At 46.5% G+C, this 18,211-nt stretch overlaps 1 protein-coding gene across 10 annotated transcripts in view; it reads left to right on the top strand.

Moving 5' to 3' along the window:
* The window catches only part of LOC139263193 (serine/arginine-rich splicing factor 5-like), a 68,273-nt gene that overhangs the window by 28,594 nt on the left and 21,468 nt on the right, over positions 1-18,211 (top strand). For 5 of the 10 annotated variants that reach the window (XR_011593059.1, XM_070878902.1, XM_070878901.1 and 2 more), the window contains exons 2-5: positions 1,489-1,636; positions 1,736-1,806; positions 13,410-13,529; positions 17,372-17,441. Coding sequence is in view for 9 of the 10 variants with exons in the window: in XM_070878902.1 (XP_070735003.1) it covers positions 1,514-1,636; positions 1,736-1,806; positions 13,410-13,529; positions 17,372-17,441 (384 nt within the window). In the remaining variant the exon portion in view is untranslated. Of the gene's footprint in view, positions 1-59; positions 143-1,488; positions 1,637-1,735; positions 1,807-13,409; positions 13,530-17,371; positions 17,442-17,733; positions 17,870-18,211 lie in introns of those variants that run through there. The other 5 variants (XM_070878906.1, XM_070878904.1, XM_070878903.1 and 2 more) reach the window with 4 other exon arrangements.

Below are 18,211 nucleotides of genomic sequence, written 5' to 3'. Positions count from 1 at the left end.
TATGGAAATCCAGTTGCTTTGCTCATCTGTGTACTGCAGGTATGCCAGAACTGTGGCATTGAAGACTCTGGATACCAATCTGGTCTGACGAGAATCAGCTGTTCTTTTCTAGCTGTTTTTCTGTACAGCCTTGAAACTGGATGTACGTTTCCTAGTTGCTGGTAAAAGCTCATTTGTACCTGTCCCAGATAATGTTCATGTATTTTTTTGTTTATAACTGAATACTTGCATAGACTGTGTCAAATCAAGAGTAGCAAGTTTCAATGGTAGCCTTGTTAAGAGTGGTAGAGCTTAAAGCCAACATACTCAAGATGGCTGATAATTTATGCAGAAGTTTTCGATCTCCGGAAACGATATTGCAGCCCAACCTAACTCCTAATTTACATGTTTGCTATTAGTAATATGCCATCTTTTTTTTACCAACTAAATCAAAATTGAGATTTGTACAATGGAGGTTCAGCTCTTTTTATTGAACCATGATGGCCAGAAGAGGAGGAAATTATTTTATGTCAAAATTATGCACTGTGTCTAATGTAGTAATTAACTCCGGTCAGCTAGTCCAAGAGTAGTAGACATGGAACTGTGATGATGGGAATGCAACTGGCCTGGATGGACTTGTGAACTCTTTTCAGTGCCAGTGCAAGCTCCCAATGTGCCTGCGTGGCACATTTTAAAGTTGTTCCTTTGGCGTACCAACCTTTTGCCGTCATCTAGCCCCGCTGTCCAGTAGTTCTAGATTCTTGATTTACAATCCCTTTGCAATGTCATAAATATTGCAGTCTTTTTAAGTGTAAGTATTGGATTATTTAGTCCTGTATCACTGCAGTAACTGATTTCTACCACTGGAGGTTCCATATGAGCTATGCAAATGTTATAGCTGCCTCATGGGAACATCTCCAGTGACCGATTCTTTCCTGTAGAAACAGCCCCAACCCAAATAGTTAGCCATTAATTTTTGACTTAGTGAATTTTGCATCCCTTGCATTTACAATATGATGCCACGCTAAATTTGACTTCTTTCATTGCATGGTCAATGAAACTATGATGTGATGGCTTACAAGAAAACCATTTGGTTTCTTCATTTAATTTCCTGTCGTTTGATTAGTTGTACTATTTTCTTTTTATAACTTGGAATAGCTAGGCAAAGATTTAGTTTGGAACTTACTAATCTATCACTTCCATTGTTATGTTGGCATCTAATCACAGAAGAAACAGATATTGTAAATCTTGGATAAAATTATGTTTGAATTTGAAAAGAATCCCTTTAAGTTTGGTTATGTTCAGTTTTAGGTGTTAGTGTACTGTGCACGTTTAACCCATTTAAGTAACTGATAAATTGGCAAAATTGCATTGTAAAATAGGATTCAAATAAATTAACAGTTTAGTTTAAAATGTAAATTGCAAAATGTGTTGGTTTTATTTTCCTTAGCAAGTGCTGTGTTCTGTTTTGAATTTAATATTTTTATATGTTTAATGTTTTAACAAAAGCAGGTTCAACTACATCTGAGTTAAAATGAGTTGCCGAGTATTCATCGGTCGCTTGAGCCCTCATGCCCGAGAGAAGGATGTTGAGAGGTTTTTCAAGGGATATGGACGCATTCGAGAAATCAACTTAAAAAATGGTTTTGGTTTTGTGGTAAGTGCAAAGTGATTTTTGGCTAGTGAAACTTGATGACTCATTCCTTGTGCACCTACCTGTTAGAAAGCTAATTTGCAACCAGTTGTTCTGTTCCAGGAATTTGAAGATCACAGAGATGCTGATGATGCAGTCTATGAATTGAATGGGAAAGAACTGTGCAATGAAAGGTAATCGTTCACCCCATTCAGCATTACAATTAATGTTGTGCATGCCTCACCAAACAAAGGGAATTCAAAACTCTTCTTATTTCCTGTCCAGATTATTGCTATCTATATTAATGTGGATGTAGAATGATAGGGGTGAAGTTTCAGCCGCCCGCTAGAATGGCGCACGTCGGAGAGGCCCGCCTAATTTATAGAAAACAAATTGGGCCGAATACTTACCTCGCGATTCTCAGATAGCTGTAGGCCCAATTCCACCTCGGCGCTGCACAGCAGGAGCTGCTGGGGGCGGAGCCACAGACTGCGCCGAAAACAGTTCCGGCAGCTGCGCGCGTGTGCAGTGGAGGCTGTGCGCGTGCGCAGTAGCTGCCGGCATCCTGTCTCCGGGGCGACGACCCTATCCCAGGCTGAAGGGACGTCGCCCCTATCCCCGGCCGAGTGGCCTGCGTATCTTACCTCGGCGGCGGGGCCTGCCCGCCCGGCCTCTCGCTGAGGGCGGGCCACGCCCGAGGCGTCGGCAGCTTGGCATCGGCTGCGTGCGGGCCCCGCCCGAAGTCCTTGGCGGGGCCCGGCTTCCTTGTCGTCGGCGGGGTCCGCCCGCCCTGCATCTTGCTGGGGTGGGCCACGCCCGAAGAGACGGCGGCAGCATCCTGGCATCTTCTTTTCTCCCCTCCCCTCCCCCCATCTTTTCTCCCCCCACCCCCATCTTCTTTTCTCCCCACCCCCATCTTCTTTTCTCCCCCTCCCCCATCTTCTTTTCTCCCCTCCCCCATCTTCTTTTCTCCCCTCCCCCATCTTCTTTTCTCCCCTCCCCCATCTTCTTTTCTCCCCTCCCCCATCTTCTTTTCTCCCCTCCCCATCTTCTTTTCTCCCCTCCCCATCTTCTTTTCTCCCCACCCCATCTTCTTTTCTCCCCTCCCCATCTTCATTTCTCCCCTCCCCATCTTCATTTCTCCCCTCCCCATCTTCTTTTCTCCCCTCCCCATCTTCTTTTCTCCCCTCCCCATCTTCTTTTCTCCCCTCCCCATCTTCTTTTCTCCCCTCCCCATCTTCATTTCTCCCCTCCCCCATCTTCATTTCTCCCCTCCCCCATCTTCTTTTCTCCCCTCCCCATCTTCTTTTCTCCCCTCCCCATCTTCTTTTCTCCCCTCCCCATCTTCTTTTCTCCCCTCCCCATCTTCTTTTCTCCCCTCCCCATCTTCTTTTCTCCCCTCCCCATCTTCTTTTCTCCCCTCCCCATCTTCTTTTCTCCCCTCCCCATCTTCATTTCTCCCCTCCCCCATCTTCTTTTCTCCCCTCCCCCATCTTCTTTTCTCCCCTCCCCATCTTCTTTTCTCCCCTCCCCATCTTCTTTTCTCCCCTCCCCCATCTTCTTTTCTCCCCTCCCCCATCTTCTTTTCTCCCCTCCCCATCTTCTTTTCTCCCCTCCCCCATCTTCTTTTCTCCCTCCCCCATCTTCTTTTCTCCCCTCCCCCATCTTCTTTTCTCCCCTCCCCCATCTTCTTTTCTCCCCTCCCCCATCTTCTTTTCTCCCCTCCCCCATCTTCTTTTCTCCCCTCCCCCATCTTCTTCCCTCCCCCATCTTCTTTTCTCCCCCCCCATCTTCTTTCTCCCCCCCATCTTCTTCCTCCCCCCCATCTTCTTCTCCCTCCCCCCCCATCTTCTTCCTCCCCCCCCATCTTCTTCCTCCCCCCCCATCTTCTTCCTCCCCCATCTTCTTCCTCCCCCCATCTTCTTCCTCCCCCCCCATCTTCTTCCTCCCCCCCCATCTTCTTCCTCCCCCCCCATCTTCTTCCTCCCCCCCCATCTTCTTCCTCCCCCCCCATCTTCTTCCTCCCCCCCATCTTCTTCCTCCCCCCCCATCTTCTTCCTCCCCCCCATCTTCTTCCTCCCCCCCATCTTCTTCCTCCCCCCCCATCTTCTTCCTCCCCCCCATCTTCTTCCTCCCCCCCCATCTTCTTCCTCCCCCCCCATCTTCTTCCTCCCCCCCATCTTCTTCCTCCCCCCCCATCTTCTTCCTCCCCCCCCATCTTCTTCCTCCCCCCCCATCTTCTTCCTCCCCCCCCATCTTCTTCCTCCCCCCCCATCTTCTTCCTCCCCCCCCATCTTCTTCCTCCCCCCCCATCTTCTTCCTCCCCCCCCATCTTCTTCCTCCCCCCCATCTTCTTCCTCCCCCCCCATCTTCTTCCTCCCCCCCCATCTTCTTCCTCCCCCCCCATCTTCTTCCTCCCCCCCCATCTTCTTCCTCCCCCCCATCTTCTTCCTCCCCCCCCATCTTCTTCCTCCCCCCCCATCTTCTTCCTCCCCCCCCATCTTCTTCCTCCCCCCCCATCTTCTTCCTCCCCCCCCATCTTCTTCCTCCCCCCCATCTTTTTCCTCCCCCCCCATCTTCTTCCCTCCCCCCCCATCTTCTTCCTCCCCCCCATCTTCTTCCTCCCCCCCCATCTTCTTCCTCCCCCCCCATCTTCTTCCTCCCCCCCATCTTCTTCCTCCCCCCCCATCTTCTTCCTCCCCCCCATCTTCTTCCTCCCCCCCATCTTCTCCCCCCCCCATCTTCTTCCCCCCCCCCCATCTTCTTCCCCCCCCCATCATCTTCTCTTCCCCCCCCCCCATCATCTTCTCTTCCCCCCCCCCATCATCTTCTCTTTCCCCCCCCATTATCTTCTCTTCCCCCCCCCCATCATCTTCTCTTTCCCCCCCCCCCATCATCTTCTCTTCCCCCCCCCCCCATCATCTTCTCTTTCCCCCCCCCCATCATCTTCTCTTTCCCCCCCCCCCATCATCTTCTCTTTCCCCCCCCCCCCCATCATCTCTTTCCCCCCCCCCATCATCTTCTCTTCCCCCCCCCCCCCCCATCATCTTCTCTCTTTCCCCCCCATCATCTTCTCTCTTTCCCCCCCCATCATCTTCTCTCTTCCCCCCCCATCATCTTCTCTTCCCTCCCCCCCCTCCATCATCTTCTCTCTCTCCCCCTCCCCCCCATCATCTCTCTTCCCTCCCCCCCCCCATCATCTTCTCTCTCTTCCCTCCCCCCCCCCATCATCTTCTCTCTCTCCCCTCCCCCCCCATCATCTCTCTTCTTCCCCCCCCCCCATCATCTTCTCTCTTTCCCCCCCCATCATCTTCTCTCTTTCCCCCCCCATCATCTTCTCTTTCCCCCCCCATCATCTTCTCTTCCCTCCCCCCCCTCCATCATCTTCTCTCTCTCCCCCTCCCCCCCATCATCTCTCTTCCCTCCCCCCCCCCATCATCTTCTCTCTCTTCCCTCCCCCCCCCCATCATCTTCTCTCTCTCCCCTCCCCCCCCATCATCTCTCTTCTTCCCCCCCCCCATCATCTTCTCTTTCCCCCCCCCCCCCATCATCTCTCTTCTTCCCCCCCCCCCATCATCTTCTCTTCCCCCCCCCCCATCATCTTCTCTTCGCCGCCCCCCCCCCCCCCATCATCTTCTCTTCCCCTCTTCTCCCTGGTGCTGCAGTAGGTGAGTAGAAATAATTTTTTTATTTATTGTGATTTTTAATATTTAAAAAAAATTTAATTTATTTGGATTGGTTTATTGGTTTATTTATTATTGATGATGGCTCTTTATTTGTAAAAGTGAAGTGTTTAGTGGTTGTTAACCCCACCCCTCACTCCCTACGCCTGATTTTCTAAGTGTAGGCAAGGTTTTTTTGAGCGTGCAAAAATCTACACTTACTCCATTCTAAGTTAGTTTGGAGTAAGTTTTTGCTGCCTAAACTTGCAAAACAGGCGTAAGTGGCCAGACATGCCCCCTTTTGAAAAGAAATCTGTTTTAAAATGAAACTGTTCTAACTGACTAGAACTGGAGCAAACTAAAGGCCGAGAATTGCAATTTTTAAGATACTCCATTCTAAATTAGTTGCTCCAAAAAAATAGTAGCAACTCAGGCTGAAACTTGACCCCTTATTGAGCATAAAATGCATGTCATCTTCAACCTCGGGGACCAGTACATATCAGTCTTAGTACACAAGAACATGAAATATGAGCAAGAGTAGGCCATACGACTCCTCGAGCCTGCTCCACCATTCAATAATATCATGGCTGATCTGATCTTGGCCTCAACTCCACTTTCCTGCCGGTTCCCCATAACCCTTGACTCCCCTATAGTTCAAGAATCTGTCTATCTCAGCCTGGAATATGTTCAATGACTCCGCTTCCACAGCTCTCTCGGGTAGAGAATTCCAAAGATTCACGACCTTCTGAGAGAAGAAATTTCTCCTCATCTCCGTCTTAAATGGGCGACCCCTTATTCTGAAACTATGCCCCCTAGTTCTAGATTTCCCCTACGAGGGGCAACATTCTCTCAGCATCTACCCTGTCAAACCCCCTCAGAATCTTGTATGTTTCAATAAGATTACCTCTCATTCTTCTAAACTCCAATGAGTATAGACGCAACCTGCTAAACCTTTCTTCATAAGACAACCCTTCATCCCAGGAATCAACCTTCTCTGAACTGCCTCCAATGCAAGTATATCCCTTCTTAAATAAGGAGATCAAAACTGTATGCAGTACTCTAGATGTGGTCTCACCAATGCCCTGTATAGTTGTAGCAAGACTTCCATACTTTTATAATCCATCCCCCTTGCAAATAAAGGCCAACATTCCATTTACCTTCCTAACTACTTGCTGTACCTGCATACTAACTTTTTGTGTTTCATGTATGAGGACACCCAGATCCCTCTGTACCACAGCATTCTGTAGTCTGTCTCCATTTAAATATTTAATAAAAAGTGGATAACCTCACATTTCCCCCCCATTATACACCATCTGCCACAGTTTTGCCTTAACCTATCTATATCCTTTTGCAGACTCTTAAGGACCCAAGTTTAAACTGGATTTGCTCCTTTTTTTTTTAGAGCAACTAGTTTGTTTTGGAGTATCCTAGAAATTGCAATTCTCCACATTTAGTTTGCTCCAGTTCTAGTGAGTTAGTTTAGTTTCGTTTTAGTTCAGTTTTTTTTCAAAAGGGGGCGTGTCCAGCCACTTACACCTGTTTTGCAAGTTTGAACTGCGAAAAGTTACTCCAAACTAAATTAGAACGGAGTAAGTGTCCACTTTTGTACGCCAGGAAAAACCTTGTATAGAGTTAAGAAATCAGCGCAGCTAGCCAGAGATTTTTTGGCGGGTTGGGAGGGGGGAGAAAGAGAGAGCACTAAACACCTTCACTTTAAAAAAAAAAAAAGAACCATCATCAATAAAAATGATCAATCAATCATTCAAAAAATTAAAAAATCAATCAATCAATAAATAAAAAAGTCCCCACCTCACCTACTGCAGCACGCAGCGCCTCTCCGTTCAGCCAGGGGCTGGAAATCGTTCACCCAGCAGCAAAGAAAATCACGCAGCAGCATATCTTCGGCCAGGGCCTGGGGCGGGAAAGCACTCACCCAGCCAATGTTTCTGTGCCATTGCGCATGTGTGCACGCTCCAACGCGCATGCACAACGCTGCCGGCACTCAAGACATGCTGGGCCCTAGCCCCGCCCCCATGCCGGCTGTGTAGACACAGCACGTCAATAGCTCCGCCCCCCCACAGCTCAAGCTGCGCTGCACCGACTGGAATGGAGGCCTGCAGACAATTCAAAATAGCGAGGTACTTTTTAGGCGCACTTTTAATTCTAAAAAAAAATAGGCACAAGGCTCGGAGGTGTGCCGTTCTAATGAACAGTTCAAACTTGGGCCTTTTATGTCCTCCTCACAACTTGCTTTCCCACCTATCTTTGTATCGTCAGCAATACACTCGGTCCCTTCATCCAAATCATTAATATAGATTGTAAATCGTTGAGGCCCCAGCACTGATCCCTGTGGCACCCCACTAATTACAGTTTGCCAACCTGAAAATGACCCATTTATCACGATTCTCTGTTTTCTGTTAGTTAGCCAATCTTCTATCCATGCTAATATATTATCCCCAACCCTGTGAGCTCTTATCTTGTGCAGTAACCTTTTTTGTGGCACCTTATCAAATGCCTTTTAGAAATACAAATACACATCTATTGGTTCTCCTTTATCCACCCAGCTCGTTACATCCTCAAAGAACTCTAATAAATTTGTCAAACGCTATTTCCCTTTCAGAAAACCATGATGACTCTACTCGATTGTGTTATAATTTTCTAAATGTCCTGCTACTACTTCCTTAATAATGGATTTCAGCATTTTCCCAACGACAAATGTTAAGCTAACTGGCATATAGTTTCCTGCTTTCTGTCTCCCTCCTTTCTTGAATAGGGGTTTTCTGGTTTTCCAATCTGCTGGGACCTTTCCAGGATCGAGGGAATTTTGAAAGATTACAACTAATGCATCCACTATCTCTGCAGCCACTTTTTTTAAGACCCTAGGATGGAGGCCTTCAACCCATAATCCCATTAGTTTGCCTAGTACTTTTTCTCTAGTGATAATTGTTTTAATTTCCTCCCTACCCTTTGCCCCCTGATTTTCTACTATTATTTGGAAGCTTTTAGTGTATTTTACCTTGTAGACAGATACAAAATATTTGTTCAAAATCTCTGCCATTTCCTTGTTTCCCATTATTAATTCCCCAGTCTCATCTTCTAAGGGACCAACATTTACTTTAGCTACTCACTTATTTTTTATATATTTGTAGAAGCTCTTACTGTCTGTTTTTATATTTCTTGCTACATAAGCATAAGACATAAGAATTAGGAACAGGAGTAGGCCATCTAGCCCCTCGAGCCTGCTCCGCCATTCAATAAGATCATGGCTGATCTGGCCGTGGACTCAGCTTCACTTACCCGCCCTCTCCCCGTAACCCTTAATTCCCTTATTGGTTAAAAATCTATCTATCTGTGATTTGAATACATTCAATGAGCTAGCCTCAACTGCTTCCTTGGGCAGAGAATTCCACAGATTCACAACCCTCTGGGAGAAGAAATTCCTTCTCAACTCGGTTTTAAATTGGCTCCCCCGTATTTTGAGGCTGTGCCCCTTAGTTCTAGCCTCCCCTACCAGTGGAAACAACCTCTCTGCCTCGATCTTGTCTATCCCTTTCATGATTTTAAATGTTTCTATAAGATCACCCCTCATCCTTCTGAACTCCAACGAGTAAAGACCCAGTCTACTCAATCTATCATCATAAGGTAACCCTCTCATCTCCAGAATCAGCCTAGTGAATCGTCTCTGTACCCCCTCCAAAGCCAGTATATTCTTCCTTAAGTAAGGTGACCAAAACTGCACGCAGTACTCCAGGTGCGGCCTTACCAATACCCTATACAGTTGCAGCAGGACCTCCCTGCTTTTGTACTCCAGTTTACTGCTCGTGCTAGTTTACTCTCATCATCTATTTTCTCCCTCTATTTTTTTAGTCACCCTTTGTTGGTTTCTAAAATGTTCCCAATCTTCTAGCCTGATCAGTACAATGATGGCTAGATCTGTTACTTAATCTATTCAGTAGCTGTTCAACTCCACCTATAATGAACACTTATAGCTTGCCAGACTAAATATTTGTTTTGTGTTAGGTGCTCATTAATGCAGGAGTGAGTTTACTGGTCCAACGTGAAAAATAAATACTTGTTCTTGTTTTACCCATGGAAGACTCTTTGAAATCCACCAATTTCCACTGACCCTTAGTACACTTAAGAGGTGGGACAGTTTTTACAAATATATTCACATTTATTTGAAAAACACCATGAATAGAATTCATCATTCATTTTAGTCCATAGTGAGCAGAAACCTGACTGAACCTTGCAAATTGGATAAGATTTCTGAAACTTGGGACCGATCTCCTGACTCTGTTCAGGCAGAAGTTCCTCCTTGCTTCAAATTCATAATGGTGAGGTCATTGTGAAGAGTTGACAAATTTTGAAATGTGGCTCCATGCATTTGCATTAGCTAAAGGATCTTGGCAGCTCTGTTCCATCTTTGCTGTGCATTCCTCATATCTGAGAGATCTTTACATGCATGATCCTGTATGCCTGTATTAGGATCCAGCCTCAAATGATCAATTGGCTTGTTCTCAGCAAGTAGATTTTTTGAAATTGTTGAGCGCAGCTTTCTTTCACATAAGCTATGGATTTAGGAATAGGCCAGTTTTTTTTTAAATCTTGGGGATATGTCATTAATAGCTGTTCAGTTGTATTTTTGGTGGGGGAAGGCTGTAACTAAATATAACAGAAAATGTAATTTTCATTCTAGTTTGAGCTTTGTCTCTTGCTGTCTGCTATCTGAATCTTTTTTGTAACTATTGCTACATACCCACTTTGTTCTGAAAATGTCGAGCTGGGAGACATATTGAAACATTTGGTACAGGCAGAGTGCAGCAGTTGTAGAATAATTCTGATTCCATGGGCCCAAGTTTCCACATGATTTGCGCCTGATTTTTAGGAGCAACTGGTGGAGAACGGACTATCTTAGAAATCGCAATTCTCCACATTTTTTTTCTGCAGTTCTAGTCAGGTAGAACAGTTCTACTTTGGAACAGAATTTTTTCTTCAAAAGGGGGCGTGTCTGGCCACTGACGCCTGATTTGAAAGTTTCCACAGTGAAAACGTACTCCAAACTAAAGTAGAATGGAGCAAGTGAAGATTTTTGTAGAACTGAAAAAACCTGTTCTACACATTAAAAAATCAGGCGCAGGTTACAAATTAGGTGTCCAGAACGAGGTGGGGGGGAAGGGAAGTCATTAAATTCTATAATAAATCCTTATTTATACTTCTACAAATATTATACAAATAAATCCAACCTGAATAAACATTTATAAGCAAAGAAAAGATAAACCATCTTCCTACCTGTGTGAAAGTGCTTCAGGCAGGCCTTTCGAGACTGAAGGCTGAACGGGCCGGCCCGAGACTTCGGGCAGGGCCCGTCCCCAGCACCAGATTTACAGGTAGGTGGCGTTGGGTTGGTTCGGGTCAGGGGGAGGGAGGGAGGGAGGGAGAAGGGGGAGGGAGGGAGGGAGGGAGGTAGGTCAGATAGGTCAGATCAGATCCAGTCGGGGGGCGGAAGCGCGGGTCGGGTCCAGTCAGGGGGGCGGGAACAGGAGGTCGGGTCGGGTCCAGTCGGCGAGGCGGGGAGCGGGAACAGGAGCGCGGGGGGAGGCGGGGAGCAGGAACAGGAGCGCGGGTCGGGTCCAGGCGGGGAGTGGGAACAGGAGCGCGGGTCGGGTCCAGGCGGGGGGCGGGGAGCGGGAACAGGAGCGCGCGTCGGGTCCAGTCGGGGAGCGGGAACAGGAGCGCGGGTCGGGTCCAGGCGGGGAGCGGGAACAGGAGCGCAGGTCAGTCGGGGATGGGGGGGGGACGGAGCGGGTGTCGGGTCTGGTCCGGAGGCGGGGGGGGGGGGGGGGGGGAGCGGGTGTCGGGTCTGGTCCGGAGGCAGGGGGCTGCGGGGAGCGGGTGTCGGGTCTGGTCGGAAGAGGGGGGGGGGAGCAGGAGCTGGGTGTGGGAGGAGCCTTATTCACGCAGCCCCAGTGAGGCCATTCAGCCAGGGCTAGGGGCTGCGTGCTTCGGGCCCCTCCCACACAGTTCGGCGCCTGGAGCTACTGCACTTGCGTGCCCACTGTAGCGCGCATGTGCAGAGGTCCCGGCACTGTTTTCAGCGCAGGGACCTGGCTCCGCCCCCCCACAGCTCGTGCTGCGCCGAGGGCCAGAGGACCTGCAGGGAGGTGGAGACCGAGGATTTTTTTAGGCGCACTTTGTGGCGCGAAAAACGGGCGTCCAGGTTGGGATGGCACCGTTCTAGGCGCGTGTGGAAACTTGGGCCCCATGTTCTTGCAATTTAATTTTCTTCAGAACATTATTTTTAAAATTATAGCACCTTTTACAGCTATAAGGAACAAGCTAGCAACTGGAAGAAAGCATTGGTGATCATTTCAACTTTTTCAGCTGTTACTACTTAAAATACATTTCTGACATATGGCCAGAGAAGAGTTATGTGAATTTTAAAAGTGTTGCCACATTATTGAAGCAGATTCAATAATAACTTTCAAAAGGGAATTGAGTAAATATTTGAAAAGGAAAGATTTTCTGGGCTATGAGTAAAGAGCAGGGGAATGAGACTAATTGGATTGCTCTTTCAAAGAACCGGCACAGACACAATGGACCAAAAATTATTCTATATTAATGTTCACAATGATTTAAACTTGGGGCTGGGGACAGACCTCTGTTTAAGAAATAACACTTTGTTTCAATTTCAAGTGATAGTTTATTACGCTTTGGCCACGTACTGCATTTCATTTTATACTGACCTACACCGATACCTAGAATTTACTGTTGCATTCAGAATCCTAACCTAAAATCTAATTCAGACCTGAAAATAACACATGTATGGCTAGATTTTCGGTTGTCGGCGAAAACGGTAGTTTTACACCAAAATTACCGTTTTCGCTGCGCTACCGTTTTTCGGCCTAAATGTCGGCATTGCACGGGGATTTGCGGCACAACCTGCGAGTTTCGGCAACTTTAGTCTGAGGCCAGAGAGACCTTGGGCAGGGGGCGGGGGAACAAAAACAATAAAATTACAAAAAACATTCACAAAACTAAATCGCTGAAAAATAATTAAAAAATAAAAACTATAACTTACCATTTTTTTCAGGTCTTCATAATGCTGGCAGGGCTGCACGGTATTCTGGGCGTGGCGGAGAGTGCTGAAAGTACGACGGTAATGCAATCCGCGGCATTTCACGTTGGCGCACCTCTCCCCAGCGGTACGTGGAAGCGCCACCACAAAAAGGTGCCCGAAGATCCCGCCGACCGGGTTTTCACCACGGAGAGTCAAATCATGGTGAAAACCCGGTCACAGTCGCCAAAAATCTAGCCCGCAACCTTGTGGCTTCTTGGATGACTCAATTAATAAAGGCAGCATGTATATGAGCCAGATAGACCAGAAGGTCCAAAGCTTGATCCCTAATCTTTGCTGAGTTAGCTGATCTCAGCATTGGTGGCACGATATTAAAATATTCTTTTCAGCCCTACTTGGGGGAATAAAAGCAACCCTATGTGCACATCATGCTGTGTAGCTACCTCCAACATGCTTGGTCAAAAATGCCTGCTGCGATCACTGTCTAGGTGCATGCCAGATGATGCCAGGTACGTATGGAACCGTCCACTGGCAGGAGTTGGTGCCTTTAGAAGAAGTGGAGGGGTGAAGATAGGGGTGGTGGAACTTTTCCTTTAGTTCCTGAAATGAATAGATTGGATAGACTGGATAACCTCTTGTTGGCTGGTGCAGATACGATGGTAAGTACTTCAGAGAATCTAATATGGCCAGAGTGATCTGGACTAGTTTTGATCACCTGAATGGGTTGGAGAAGAATTTTCCCAGATTTTTTTCCCCAATTGGCCTGGATTTTTAATCTTTTTTTGCCTCTCCCTGGAGAACGCATGGCTTCGGGAGTGTAAAATGTTGCAATACATGGGGTAGCGCAGTTGTGTGGCGTGGACAGGTTAGGTCGGATGCTCTTTACCTGTCCACCATTGTTCATAGGTAACCTTCAGGGCTGCTGACCGAAGGCTGTGTGGCTCTTTGTCGGCCGGCGTGGACACGATGGGCCGAAATGGCGGCCTTTTGCGCTGTAAATTTATATGTTTCTATGAAGTTACATAAGTTTGAAATTTAACCTTCTGAATAATCTTCATAGGGTTACAATTGAATATGCTCGATCACGATCAAGAGGAGGTTGGCGCAGAGGAGGCAGAATCCCACCACGCTTCAGTTATCGCAGATCACGTGGTAATGGAGGTGAAGGAGGAGAGGGAAGGTGAGATCCTCCGATAAATCATTTGTAATAACAATGTTCATGTTCTTGGAAAGGGAATGTTGGACTTTGCGTTTAAATTATATGCTTGCAGAGAACAAAACTGTTACACTCATAATAAATGGTCAGACTGAGTACTATGTGTAATGAGCAAGTATGACCTTAGCTCCTTGATTAAGATTCTAGAGTGCAGGCACCTCATGGGTGGCCTGCTTATATATTGTGCTCCCAAGGGATGCTGGGATCCCTTGGGACTCCCAACAGGTAGGCCCTCTGGTGTGATGCAGGTTACAAGGGGTTAAATACATAAGAAAAACAAATATGGAAACACTGAACTGTGATATGTGGAGTTTAAGGTTAGGCTTATGATAGGACAAAGATTGAATACAATAAAAATGCTCAGCAATGAGTAGAGAATAGGGGAAAAGGATATCTGAAAAAAGACCAATGTGGATAACAATGGAAGTACCGGCTAGAATGAAAGCAAAACAAATTGTTCCTAAAGTATAAAGCTATGGTTAGCACAGTGGGCCAAGACAAGATAACGGAAAAGAAGAGTTATTAAACATTTGCATAACAGTCATTTCCACGCTATAGTATTCTAATTTGTTCTAAATGGGATTAATAGTTGAAGAGCTGATTGAAATAATTTATTTTTTATTTATTCCGGGATGTGGGTGTCGCTGGCAAGGCCAGCATTTATTGCCCATCCCTAATTGCAACTTGAGAAGGTGGGTGGTGAGCCGCCGCCTTGAATTACTGCAGTCCTTGAGTTAAAGGTACTGCCACAGTGCTGACTTTGTCGTAGCAGTTTGGTACAATTGAATGGTGTGCTAGGAGTGAAGAGTCAACCACATTGTTGTGGTCTGGAGTCATAGAGAGGATGGTAGGTTTCCTTCCCTAAAGGACATTAGTGAACCAGTTGGGTTTTTGCAATAATTCGGTAGTTTCATGGTCACGATTACAGATACTAGCTTTTTAATTCCAGATTATCTAATTATTTAAATTCCCCAACTGCCGTGGTAGGATTTGAACTCTCGTCACCCGATCATTAGTTCAGGCCTCAGCATTACCAGACCAGTAACATAACCACTATGCTACTGTACCCCTAAATGCTAGTTACTCTAATGAACTATCTAGCGGCGCTGGATAAGAAGTCGTCTGAAGCCATTTTTGTTGTGTATATTTTGGTGATAGTTGAATCTGTTTTGTTTAACATCCAGGGAAAGGGGAGGAATGTACTGCTATCCACTATCTCAATGTAATACCAACATTAGGTCAAAAAAAGTAAAAGAATGTTCCCAAAAGGAATGTTTCTTTTCAATAAAACCTATACCATACCTATTAAAACCATGTAGAAATATTAAAAGTGCATTGTTCATTTTGCTTGATAAATGAATTGATAATCACATTTACAAAGCTGCTGCTCTTCCCTGTCCCTTGTTTTCGGAGAAGTTTTTCTGCAACAGATTTGTTCTTGCTTTCAGATGCATTTGCACTACAACTTAAAGAACGTTCTTGCAGTTATGTAGCATCTTTTACAGTTTGTCCCATTGTGGTCCCTACTTTTAATATGCTTTTTTGGGGAAAAAAAATTTCTCCCTCAATTTTCTCTCCTCACTTGAATGCTCTGCGGGCCCAAAATTCTACACTGCTGTTTTTTGCCGTTATTTCAGATTAATGGTTGTTTTCTTAGTCCAAAAAAGTCCGAAGTTTCGCCAAAATTATTTTTCATTTGGCGCAGAAACACCTCGGTTTTGAGGGTGGAGTTAATTTTTTGCACCAATAAAGTGAAGCCCGTTCTGCGCATGCCCAAGAATTTAACTTTCCAGGATAACACAAGGCACGATGGGAGGGAAGGAGCTGTCCGGTTCACGGGTGTGGGAGGAAGGAAATGTGGACTGAGGGCTGCTTTTATATAATTGTGTAGAGGGAGCTTTACTCTGTAGCTAACCTGTGCTGTACCTGCCCTGGGAGTGTTTTGATGCTGAAACGTGAACCTGCCGAACCGCCGGACTCTGCCAATGGCTCGCAAGTAGGTCGCTATCCCTGGCCAAATGGCCCGCCATCCCTGACCAAATGGCCTGCCGCGCCCGTCCCTATCCCTGGCCTAATTGCCTGCTGCGACCGTCCCTATCCCTGGCCAAATGGCCCGCCGCGACCGTCCCTATCCCTGGCCAAATGACCCGCCGCGACCATCCCTATCCCTGGCCAAATGGTCCGCCGTCCCTGTCCAAATGGCCCGCCGCGACCGTCCCTATCCCTGTCCAAATGGCCCGCCGCGACCGTCCCTATCCCTGTCCAAATGGCCCGCCGCGACCATCCCTATCCCTGGCCAAATGGCCCGCCGCGACCATCCCTATCCCTGGCCAAATGGTCCGCCGTCCCTGTCCAAATGGCCCGCCGTCCCTGTCCAAATGGCCCGCCGCGACCGTCCCTATCCCTGGCCAAATGGCCCGCCGCGACCGTCCCTATCCCTGGCCAAATGGCCCGCCGCGACCGTCCCTATCCCTGTCCAAATGGCCCGCCGCGACCATCCCTATCCCTGGCCAAATGGCCCGCCGCGACCATCCCTATCCCTGGCCAAATGGTCCGCCGCGACCATCCCTATCCCTGGCCAAATGGTCCGCCGTCCCTGTCCAAATGGCCCGCCGCGACCGTCCCTATCCCTGGCCAAATGGCCCGCCGCGACCGTCCCTATCCCTGGCCAAATGGCCCGCTGCGACCGTCCCTATCCCTGGCCAAATGGCCCGCCGCGACCATCCCTATCCCTGGCCAAATGGCCCGCTGCGACCGTCCCTATCCCCGCCAAGTGTTTTATCACAGTAAATATTAAGTCCTAAAAATAAACGAACTTTCTTTTATAATGGAGTAATTCAAAGATAATATTGCATCACTACAATCAATAGGAACATAATAAATATAGATCAACACAACAAATCAACCCTAAGCCCCCGTTACCGTCAATTTCGATCGGACTCCGACTTGGTACGGTAAGGTTTTACAAAGTAGTCCTTAGCGCTGTCCTTAAAATAAATAAAATAATTTTTAAAAATTGTAAATCATTATTGGTGAAACATGCATAAACGGGAAAAAATGGCGTAATGGGTGGGTTTGAGCCTAAGTGACGTCAGAAAAACAGTATTTTAAAAAAAGGTCCATTATCTGTTAAGGACGGCGTTATACCATTGGCAAAACTTGCAAAATTAAGTTAGCTCCAAAAAAACACTTGTTAACTCAAAAAAAAATGGAGCTAAATGGTGCCGAATTTTGGGCCCTGCCTCTTTGCTGCATATTGTTTTACAGAATCAACAGCTTTCTAGTATCGTACTCACTTGTGGAATATATATAGACTATTTTGTCTTGGGGAACATCACAACCAAGCCTAGTTCTATCCTCACGACATCCACGCACTTACAGTTTCCAGCTGCGGTCACAAGAATAGTGATCATGAATAAAAACATGGACAATTTCTCTTTCCCCAATCCCAGCCCTGCAGAACTGCAACCAATTGTGCTGCCTCAGTTGAAATTAACTTACTCAACAGTACCACTTGTACCACACCATGAGTTCCATTTACCCACTAAGTCAGCAAGAAAACCTTAAACTTGCTTGTCTTAAAGTTTTCTGAAACTCTTGTGCAGCAGCAACCTGCCTTTTACTTTCTTGTGATTGAAGGACCAACTGTTAGGACAGCTCTTGCTGCTTGCATTTGAGTATATACGGCTTTGTCTGCTCCACAATGATACAAGTGAACAGTGTACCTGCATCTCTGCTCAAATCACCACTGAAGTGCAATCTGTATCATACCAGAATGCAATAAAACATTTTGGTTTGTTTCTCAGATATGGCCGTCCAGTTCGTACTGAATACAGAATCATTGTGGAAAACTTGTCCTCTAGGGTCAGTTGGCAGGTGAGTGCTGTGATTTATTTATAAAACATTTTTATTGTATAATTAGTTAAATATTTGAATTATAGCATTTACATGCCTGGATGTGTGCAAGTGGCAATGCCTCGAAGTACAATATCAGCCTAGTATAATGTGCCAGAGCTGAAAAATCAAATCTACCAAAACCCACAACTCTTAGAATAGTTACGGTTGTGGTTTTGTTTTGAAGAATGTATATTGAGTATGATACTTTTACCAATACATCAAGTGCCAGAAACTTAAACAGCTGATACCAGATAACTTGTTTTCCTGTTAGGTCCCCATCTGCTACCTCTTGTCAACACATTTCCTCCTTCAACTGGGAAAGTGGCATGGTCTGGGCTATAGACTTCTCCATGGCCAGCATCCGTTCACTTCGTGATCAGACAACTGGAAGGGTGCATTTTTGTACGGTGGGTCTGTTCCTGCCTGTTTTACCTTTCCATCTGAGATGGAGTGCTCTGCTGGTACACAGTGGCCCATCTAGCAGACTGGGGATAGAACGCACTTTTCTGCTTGAGAGTTCAGTGCTCTACCATCAAAGCTACAGGGCCACCAAATATAATTTCATAAGTAGTTTAATTGTTTTTAAAGCTACAGTACTGTAGTTAAATACAGTTTATGCAAAACACTGAATATGTTAACTTTTTGCAGTTCTGTTATAAGACAAATGCCTTGGGGAAAGAAGTTCACATTTGGTTCTGTGTACATTTAACATACTACAGGGACCCAACATTAACTTTTTGATCAGTTGG

Source organism: Pristiophorus japonicus, chromosome 4, assembly GCF_044704955.1.
Source record: "Pristiophorus japonicus isolate sPriJap1 chromosome 4, sPriJap1.hap1, whole genome shotgun sequence".
NCBI classification, from domain to species: domain Eukaryota; kingdom Metazoa; phylum Chordata; class Chondrichthyes; family Pristiophoridae; genus Pristiophorus; species Pristiophorus japonicus.
Note: the sequence above shows the minus strand (reverse complement) of the source record. Positions and strands in the feature narration are given on the sequence as shown.